The 11,044-nt window shown below is 33.0% G+C and overlaps 1 protein-coding gene across 1 annotated transcript; it reads left to right on the top strand.

The window, feature by feature from the left end:
* The first annotated feature begins 533 nt into the window (after nt 1-533).
* Nucleotides 534-8,840, top strand: LOC120130232 (30S ribosomal protein S9, mitochondrial-like). The gene is made up of 6 exons (XM_039147512.1): nt 534-541; nt 2,347-2,549; nt 5,452-5,949; nt 6,509-6,949; nt 8,319-8,399; nt 8,570-8,840. The coding sequence occupies exons 1-6, from the start codon at nt 534-536 to the stop codon at nt 8,659-8,661; spliced, it is 1,323 nt and encodes a 440-aa protein (XP_039003443.1). The 3' UTR covers nt 8,662-8,840.
* Nucleotides 8,841-11,044: the final 2,204 nt, after the last annotated feature.

Below are 11,044 nucleotides of genomic sequence, written 5' to 3'. Positions count from 1 at the left end.
GATTATAACACTAGCCATGCAGTTCTTGTGGTAAGTGCTTGCGTGGTTCACCTCGTTTTCTTTCTACTTAAAATAGGGCTTCTTCAACCCTTCCCCTCTTTCACTCTTGTTATTCCTAATGGCATTCTCGATTAGCTCACCAGAAATGACTAGGTCGACAAAGTTCTTGGTAGCATTTCCTAACAAATACCCCAGATGCGGAGCTTTCAGGGTATTCACATAAATAACTTTAGCCTTTTTTTCCAGCAATAGGGGTTGCACTTGTGATGCCACATCACGCCACCTTTGGGCGTATTTCCTAAAGGTTTCGTTGTGTCATTTTTCTATATTTTGCAGTGTCTACCTGTCAGGTACCAGGTTAGTGATGTGACGCTACTACTCTAAAAATGTCCGGGCCAAATCCCTCCATGATTTGATGTGGGATTTGGTTAACTGGTTGTACCATTTTTGCCATCGATCCAATCAAATTGTCCTGAAAGCAATGTATCAAAAGCTTATCATTCTCAGTATATCCCGTCATTCTCCTGCAAAACATGGCGAGGTAAGTAGATGGGCAAGTGGTTATGTCGTATTTTTTGAAGTATGGTGCTTTGAACTTTAGGGCAGTATGAGATCAGGGAATAAGCTTAGCTCTCTTGCGTCCATTCCGTAGAAAGGCTCCGTTGCTACTGACATCAACCTTTCCTCCAGACTTTTCAACTAATGGGTTATCTCGCTATTAGCCTTTTCATTTTCTGCTATCTCATGAAAGTCAAGTGGTAGCTCCTCCACGCCTGATTTGACAGGCCTTACCCTAACAGTAGATGGGTAATTCATTTGGAATACGGACTCAATGTGGTATTTTTGATTAGCCACGTAGATTTCGGGGTTAGTTTTTTACAGAATTGGTGATCTAACAGAAATGTGCACTGGTGTGAAACTGAGAGGATGCGGGGGTCCGGTGTAAATCCCAGTGGGTGTTGGGGGTTGGATTTAAACCCAGCAGGATGCGACGATTATGTCTCAAAACCTGGGGGATGCGAGGGCTCTTGATCGGATGGCACTGGTTGGTCAATTGCGGATTTTTCATCCATTTAATGCTTCTTGAATATGTTTCGATCTTTTACAGTAAACCAAGTTATGAGTTTGTCATTTCTGCTTCCATTTTACTTAGTCTTTCTCTCATTTCATCTTGTGCTTCCCTGTGGTCTTGTTCAATCCTGCTAGTCTCTCTTCCATTTTCTTGGTTGATTTACGAGTACCTTATGGGTGTGAGGTGTATTCCATGATCACTACAAATGATCAGAAATTTTATTTTATTATTTGGGGAATTATTAAATGAATGAATTATTTTAATGCAAGTATTAAGATTTAAACATTAGAAAAAAACATGAAAATGCAAATGCAACCGATATTGATTCCAAAATAACTTAGTTCCTAGAAAAATTTCTCAACAACACACAATGCCTAAGAACTTAGTCAAAGAGAGTACATCCACAAGAACTAAATATAATATCTAGCCCTATCCCCTAATTTCTCGAGCTCTATCATCATCTCTATGATGCGCCGCTCTTCCACTGATTCCGGGATTACGAAAACCTTTAAGGTTGTGGCTTCTTCAGACAACTCATTCCTTGGTATTTCCCGTCAGTGTAATTATCTTGGTTGTGAACGCCTTGGATCGGATCACCTTGGTGTAAAGGGAATGCCTCCTAACATTTAGGATGTTTAGCAGAGCCGTATATTCTTCCAGGGTAGGGGTCATGTCTACTCTGTCGAAAGTGAAGCAACGATAAGTCAAATTCTAGCACCCAACCAAGGATCAAACCACCACTACATCTATCGATACCGTCAGTAACTCGATGATGTCACCGTAAACTTCTTTGAACAATATCTTTTATGTCTCATCCCAGCTAGCCCAGATTCTTGATAACTCAAACCAATGCGCCTGCCTGACACTGACAATACCTTCTCTGGAAACACTGACTCTTCGGGAGTGAATACTATCCCAAACCATGTCTACCCATACTCAGACTAGGTCTGAAAATTTATCGCGTTCTCAGTCCTATCAGAAAACATTACTTCCTTAAGCTCTTTTTACAATAACTAGGTAATATGAGAATCAATACCTTCTATGCAATTATATGACATAAAATGGAAACGATACATGCAATCAAGGAAACAAAGAGACAAGTTAGTAACATTAGATTAATTCATAAAAATCAAAGAATAATTAATAAAAATTTAAAGAATCGAATGCAAAACACACCAAAGAAAATTAAATCCTAATTGCATGAGTTATAGCTCTTCTAGGTTATCCACATGTCTCTAGTGGGGTAGGTTTTCTAAATTCTCTATATGTGGCAGGGTTCTAGCAAAGGTTCCCGAGCAATTTTTACAACCCGTAGAGGTTGACCTTGATTCTGGCCCATTACAGACTTGTGAATCTGGTTCAGCTCAAGGGATCACACCACTAAAAACATACCTCATATCTGATATCTGGATTGACAACTTAGGATGTTTTCCAGAGGTACTTTATCAAACCCACACAAGAAAGCCCAATGCTCATCGTGAGGTGTGACGTTTCTCCCTAAGGTAAATCAGATTAGAGCTTGAGTTTAGAGCTATGATATGCAATAATATTCAATAATTCCACAAAAGTGTAAGCATTAATCAGAGAGAAAACCTGTTTTTCTTTTGAAATAACATAATGAACCGTAAATTAAATAAGATCAAACTCGTAATTTCCAAAATAGTAAATATAAGGTAACCAACTCGTGTCTCGATTCTCAATTTGTTTAAAAACAAAAGTCCCCAGAGGAGTAGCCAAGTTGTCGACACCATTTTTTGCTCAGGCGAGGAAAAGACCGATACCGACTCGGGGGTTTGCTCTTTGAAAAGATTCTCGAAATATGAGGAGTCGCCACCAATCATTTAAGTTGCGATTGGGACACCAAAAAACAAGGTGATTTTAATGAAACATTTTTATTAAAATACTGAGTTTTGGGTCTGCGAAAATCCAGAAATTGGGTTCAAGAGTCAGCTACGCATGGGGAAGGATTAGCACCCCCACAAGAGCCCAAAAATTGGTACCTAGTTGGTTACCCTATATTTAAAATCAGAAATCTTTATTTAATTTAAAAATCATTATGGACGCAAGAAGTTGAAAATGGTATTCATTTATTAAGGCTGGTAGCATTCGCCCCTAGCATAAACGCTAGAGCTCAACTATTATGCCTAATAACTGGACATTACCTTAATTTTAAAAATTATGATGCGATTTTGAAAAGGATGACGACTTATTTCGGGAATCACAAGTGGTTACATACTGAGCATGATTGCGAGAGATATACTATTAATTCTCTAATAAGAGAACATTTCCTTAGGGTTAAAAAAAATACGATCAAACAAATTTTATTTATCCTAATTAAACTAAAAGTAAATTAAGGTTTTTTCTAGCTTAAAGTATCACATTATGAAACTTAAAGTACCTAAAGGCTCAAACCTATAAGTGTATGTTCTAATATTAACCCTGTTTGATTTTTAAACTGATTATTGAATCGAATAGAGCTGGTCCCTTGAGCATTTATGCGAGGGTCGTCTCAGATTATTCCCTAAATTAGGGGACTATATTAAAATCTATCTAAAAGTGGAGGTCTATTTAACCTATTTAATTATGTCAAAATTAAAACATTAATCGAAGTTCAAGGACTAAAAAGGTCAAATAACTAAAATACCAGGGTCTAAGAGACTAAAAGTTTAAGGACCTAAATTGATAATTTCTAAAGTATATGGATTATTAAACTTAAAGTTTTTAGAAAAATTAATTATTAAATAATTTTAGAATCGAGCAATAGATTCGAGTAATCAGGCATCTTATGCGAAAACTCAACTTTTTAAAACTTAATTCTAAATAAAATAAAAAACAAACATACTAGTGACTAAAATAAAAAAACACGTTTAATCTACAAGGACCTAAGGACAATTTTTCATTTTTAATTAAGCCTAAAAAGTAACACGTTAAATTAAAAGGGGAAATTACATAATCATTCACATATCTTTTTAAAAAATTAAATAGTCACTACACATGACTAAAATGTAAAAAACACGCCTAACTTATAGGGACTTAAAGCAAATTAACCCTAACTTAAGATATTTTATTTGGACATCCTGTTGAAAATTTAATGGTTATGTTGATGTGATATTTTAAATATATTTTTTTTAGTTTTCAAGACATTTTTTTCTATCCTAATTTCAAGAACTAAACGACATCAATGATTAAAATATATGATTATTATCCCTAAAAGTATCGAGTTCAAACATTAACAATTATAAGATATTTTAACTTTCATTATTAAATGATTGAGAGTTTTTAAAACAAATAATATCACTCATAACCACCCAAAATTAATAAAAACAAAATCAAACATAGCTAAAGGGAATCAATACCTAAACCCCTTAGATAGGGGCCAAGCACGTACTCGTTAAGCTAGAGATGTTACTTAAGATATTTCACCAACAATTATATACAACTCATACTAAATTATAACTACAAAATAAATAAATTTGGTTGACTTGAGATTTAAACCTGGACCTTAAACAAAATAAACAATTGTTTAACCACTAAATCAAGTTAAAATATATTAATATTAAATCGACATCAATATTTAATTTGTATAAATGTTAAATAAAAAAAATAAATATTAAGCTTTATTTGAGAAAAAAATAAAAAATATTTATATACTTTTATAAAATTAATATAAATTCATTCTAAAAATAATATTAATTTTTATCATTAAAATCACTCAATAAAGTAAAATAAATTATCTAAAATTACAATACAATAACAAAATTTATAATCTTAATTTCAAATTCTATTTCGAGCAACACCTCTCCTCTCATAAAAATAATAATAATAATATCGATTGTTGTCTTGGATATGTAAAAGTGGGATTAAGCCATTGCTGCGTGGTTGATGAATTCAATGCCCTGTTTTCTTTCTAAAAAGGAAATAAAAGAAGCCATTTGCAAATAAATAATAGGATAAAATATATTTTAATAACATTTTTATTTCGTCTTAGTTTTCTAAATATTTTACTTTTAAAATAGTATATATTGTTTAATTTTAGTTCATTTTGATTATTTATTGTTAAAAATTAACTGAGATATTCACATGTCACCATTAGATAATATTACACTATCATTAAAAAAAATACCACCTCAATAATTTTAATAATTTTTTAATAATAAATGATTAGAATAAAATTAAAAAGAAAATAAATTTGATATTAAAAAATAGCTGAGTGATCATATAAGAACAAAATTAATAATTAAGATATTAAGTTGCCTTGAATAATAATTGTCGTTAGTCATATTTGGGCTTACTTGGCCCAATCGTATTCCAATTGGAGCGGGTCGGGTCGGCAATCCCCACTTTGTAAAACCCCGCCCCAAATAAAAAAAATGAAAGAGGTTGTGTTGCCTCTTTCCCTCTCTTCCTCGCAAAACCCTCCTTCGCCTCCAATGTTGTCTCGTCTCCTCCCCAGAGCCTTCCATCTCCGTCTTCTGCCCCTCCTTTCCCCAAAACCCCGCCGTCTCCCTCCTACTCTCAGCTCCCTCCACTTTCCCTCCTCCGTCTCCTCTCTACCAACGGCAACCACAACAATAACGATAGAAATGATCACTCGTCTCCCGATCCCTGGAGATTTTCCCAAGAAAGTGACGGAAGGTTTGGTAATATTTTCTCCGATGAAACCGATAAGAAGAGTGGGGAAGGGGATTGGTTTCATGGAGGGGAGGAGAAAGCGTGGAGCTTTGGAGAAGAAGAGAAGGATGATGGCTTGTTCGATTTGAAAGATGAAGGAGTACGTGCTGTTGGCGAAACCGTTGACGGGACTAGTATTGAATTGGACGTTGAGGAGCGGAAGAAGCTTGAAGAAGAAGAGAAACATCTTACTGCCGTTCTCAAAGGCTAGCTTTCTTCGCCTGTTTTTATATATAGATTTTATATCAGTTTATTGCTACTGCATTTTGTAGGACAGGAACTATTGAATTCAAGGTTATTCGGGCATTGCAATTAACAAAATTATTGAGATCAAGCTGCAATTGTTTGCAAATTAAGAGCAAATAATCGTTTTGCAAACAATCGTATTTTGGCCTATTCTGTATTACTCTTTCTGTCCCACTAGTATTATCCCTTGAAAATTTATTTTATAAAATTTAATTATTTAAAATATTTGAAATAATTATAATCAAAGTTTAAAAAGTTTGACTATCAAAATGGTAATAAATACAAATTTAGTAGAACAGATTGAGTATTTAGTATTGCATTTGCTGCATATTTCGGTGGTGTTGAATGGGTGCTTGTCTATCAGAATTACGAGTAGGATTAGAAGTGAGAAAAAGCAAAAGAGCAACAATTTTATAAATTTATTGTTTGGTGTTTTGGTTTGTGTAATGAGAAGATGGGTACCGTTCTTTTGCTTGAATTATCTTTAGGGGTTAAAAGAAAGATAGTTCCCTTTTGCAGGTCAGAATCGTGCATTTGGGGACCTTATTGTGGCATCCGGTATCACAGATGCCATGCTCGACAGTTTGATTGCTCTAAAGGATTTGGAAGGGGTGGACGGATTGCCACCTTTAAGTGTTATAGAAGACATGCGTTATGAAAAGAATACAAGGAAATCAACAAGAGCTGAAATAGAGCGCCTGAAGCTGGAGGAGATTGCCAAAGAAAGAGTAAGGCAAGTAGACGATAAAGGAAGGGCTTATGGGACTGGGAGAAGGAAATATAGTATTGCCCGTGTTTGGGTTCAACCCGGTGATGGCAAATTCATTATCAATGAGAAAGAATTTGATGTCTATTTCCCAATGCTTGATCATCGTGCTGCTCTTCTTCGGCCGTTCTCAGAAACCAAGACCTTGGGCCTTTGGGACATCAAATGCACTGTTAAAGGAGGTGGTATTTCTGGTAAGCTTAAGTCCTTGGAATTGCACTTCATTTCATTATTTCATTAAACATTTAAAAGACTAACTTCACTAGCAACATCCCACACTTATTTTGTTTGACGATTGAGGTTGAATCTATTCTCCTGTTTCGCTTCTGATGTCACTATTGTTAAGATCGAGCAGTGCATAAAAATATAATAAATTGTTCTGGTAATTAAATTTCCCTTCAGCATCCACTTATTATAAACTGTTCTGGTCTTGCTGAAGCCTTTTTATTATGATGTGTGGGATCTAAGTGAAAAGTTGTGCATGGGTATTGATTACCTTAAGCCAGTTATACTTGTAATACTGAAAGCTTTCTACTTAGAAGGAGATAGGTTAAGAATAAGACAAAAGATAACATATGCCCATGGTAGAAGTTCAGTCTGTTTTGTACAAAATAAATGCAAGTAATTGAATTTCATTATCAACATATTTGCTATGTATTTTTGAGGCTTCTGTAATGATAGACACTCTACATTTTTAATATGCTGCAACCTGCCATGTGGGAATTTGATTAGCAAATAACTTAAGGTGTTTTATACTCTCATTTTATAGATAGCAATTTTGTTGCTTGCTTCTGCAAGTGTGAGTTATGCTTTACATGCATGGGATATTAATTTGTGAATGAGGTTGATATCTTAGTTACTACTTGCTATTTAAAAATTCAAATTATTAATTAACCAATTAAAATCTGTTGATCTAAATGAAAGAATTGTTAATTCGTTGACTTGGCATACATGTGACTTAAAGGCCATGTCTTGTTGACACTGCGTGATCACATGTCAAATGGTGGCAAGAGCTATTGCCACTGCAATGACGTAATGTGGTAGGTTTTAACTAGCTGAAGCCTTTTGTAGCAAGCTGATTACCATTTGCACGTACAGGCTTAATGTGGTTTGGCTAATAAACATCTTCAGTTTTTACTCTGTTATTTTGCAAGAATGCTAGGTCCACCTTACATGTTTGATCACTCCAGAAATGTTTTATCTTCTAACTGAAATTCATATAATACCATACTCGTTCCTCGTAAATTATAATGAAACTTTGTCCTGTCATTGAGGTGATGAGATACGGTTTGTTGAATCTTCATAGTTAATGTGAAAGGCCACTGAATCTTAAAAACTGGAGCCTCTTTAGCCCTGCTTGGACTTTGGAAATCTTCTAGTTCTAGTCAGGGGCAAGGATACTGAGCCTTCTGTGCCAATCTAAGAAAGACTCATCTAATATATGCCACAATGACTTTAACTTAATCATATGTCGAACACTTGAAGACCCGTTTTGCCAAAGTTGAAATGTAACCGAGTTGTTTTGTTCTTGTTTTCAGTAAAGTTGTTTATCTTCTGTGACAGGTCAAGTGGGAGCAATTCAGTTGGGAATCAGTAGGGCCTTGCAAAATTTTGAGCCAGAGCTACGTCCTCCTCTCAGAGCTGGTATTATCGCTTTTACAATTGTGTTGTCACGTGTCCTTGTTTATATACAATTATATTCGACTAGACCGTTTTTAGAGTTGGCAAGGTCATTTTGTTGGTTATCTTTGTAATTGTATTTAGATGTCATGATCCTGGTATAACTAAACTAAAATTCTAATGTGTGGTACCAGCTGGGTTCTTGACAAGGGATTCACGTGTGGTGGAAAGGAAAAAACCAGGGAAGGCGAAAGCAAGGAAGAGCTTCCAATGGGTCAAGCGTTGATCACTTGTTCATGGTTTTTCATATTCCTCCAAAAGGAGACTCCCCTTTCTTTTGTATTTGATGAAGAGCAAAACCTTAATTTTGACAATGCTGCAATAATTTGTCACATTCGTAAGGTTTGGTGTTGCTTATGTTATGATGAAGGAACCGTTAATCTAAGTACCATTTATTTATTGGTCAATTTCTTCTATTAATTCATGTATTATCACTAAGTTGTGGATTTAATCAGTGCATTTTAAATTGATATTTCTAGGTCTTTTATTATTATTTTTTAAATTCTGAACTTCAGCTATGATCCAAACAATAACAGTTAATTTTGATAGATCAATTTCTGGTATTAATTAATGTATTTTAATTGATATTTCTAATTCTTTTATTATTTTTTTTAAATTCAAATTTTCAGTCATGATCTAAACAATAACAGTTAAATTTGATAGATCAATTTCTGGCATTAATTCACTTGTTAACAATAAATTGTAGTTTTGGTTCTTTAAATAGAGACTAATGACTAAATTTAATCTAATTTATTCAATAATTTCATACTACCCGAGTAATATACGATTTTGTGGTAATTGTATCTACATTTTTGTTACATTAAAATATAAGAGAAAGCATATTTAAGCGCTTAATATCTTTTAATATGTAGGTAAAGAAAGGTTTAAATATTATAAAAATGTATCTGACTATTAAAAATTGTCTATTATTATCATTGTTACCAGCAAACTTAACATTTGTGTATTATAATACATTTTTAACATTTACTTATATATATTTTTAATTAATTAATTATTATAAGTTGTCATCATCATAATTAGTTCTTAAATTTTCATTTTTAACTTTTTACTCATATAATTTAATTTTTTATTTTATTCATGATTAAAAATAATTTAATAAATTACATTTTTTATATAATTTTATACATTCAAATAAAATGAATTAAACTTAAAATATATTTATCAAATAATATATTAAATAGTTTTACATTTCCATATTTTTTTATCAAAGATAATTTTACAGAGTTCAAGTGTCCCAAGTAAAATTGCAATACACAAACATGTATGTGTATCCGTGTATATATCGGATATGAGCATGAATGGGTAAAATCAGGTGTTGAATGTTCTCATGGAATTGCTTATGAAATATGAAAGATCAGACTGACGAAATAAGAAGCCTAGAATTTGTCAAATAAATCATGAAAACAATATAAAGAAGTAAACATTAATCCATAAAAATTAAGAAAGTCTGATAAATTTATTTATTTTGATTCTTGGGTTTAACTAAAAAGTAAAAAAAGATTTAGATATACTGAAAATAATAAAATAATAAAAATAAATAACCGATGAAAAAATGACAAAAAAATAAATAAAATAAATAAGGTAGAAAAGTTCAATTGTGAAGATTTAGCCGTAGGCTTTGCTTAGCCTCAATTTCAATCAATCATCGAAATAAATTTTCTCTCCTTAAGGCAGGCCGATTACAATCAATAAGGCCCAACTCTTGTAGCTAATTTTTCTCTCCGTTTAATTGATAATTCCTAGTCTATCTCTGAAATTTAGTATTTGTTGGACTAGCCAGGTTTATCGTTGTTAGCACCAACACAACTTTAAGTTCTGGAAAAGCCCGATTCGAGTTATAGCCTCTCACTGAGACAAACTCGATTTGATTGCTTTAACAAACAATCGCTAAGTTTGTTCACAAGAAGTAGAATTACAATAAATTGATTTGTCTCCCTAACAGTAAATCAAAATAACCTTCAAGTCAACGACATCTTTTTGAAGTGAAGGCATCGTGACTTCTAAAGGAATAACCTCACTCCAAATTTCCAGAAAACTGAAGAATTCTATCTCGAAGTTGTTAAGTGCACCCAATTCTCACGATTAAGTTGAGCTATTGCAAAAACCTTTGGCTAATTTCGTGTTTGGCTAAGCTTGGATTGGAACATGCTTAGCATTATAAAAGAAAATAATATATATATATATATATATATTAAAGGAAAGTTGAACTTCAATAAACAACTAAGGAAATATAAATTATAATTTGAGTTCTACTGTTGAACCCAAGGGGTATTTAAATCCGAGAGTTCTAAGTAAATAAAATAACTAATTCCTAAATAAAAGATAATAATAAAGATAAAACAATCAAACTAAAAAAATCTTAAATTTAAAAATAAAGGTTTATTGCAAAAGATAAAGAATATTTAAGTCTTGTGGTTGAATTCTGTCTCAACTCCTATATAACCTTTCTCAGGTATTTATATTCAAAAATAATTTTGAATTTAATCTTTAAGATAATATTTGCCCATCTTTTAGAAGATACTGACTAGCCCGGCTTCTAGAAGTTGTTGATTAAACTATTGAAATCTGCCACGACTCAAAAAAAAATT

This window comes from Hibiscus syriacus, unplaced genomic scaffold (assembly GCF_006381635.1).
Source record: "Hibiscus syriacus cultivar Baekdansim isolate YM2019G1 unplaced genomic scaffold, ASM638163v2 tig00110528_pilon, whole genome shotgun sequence".
Taxonomy (NCBI): Eukaryota; Viridiplantae; Streptophyta; class Magnoliopsida; order Malvales; family Malvaceae; genus Hibiscus; species Hibiscus syriacus.
This window is presented reverse-complemented; position numbering and strand designations above follow the sequence as displayed.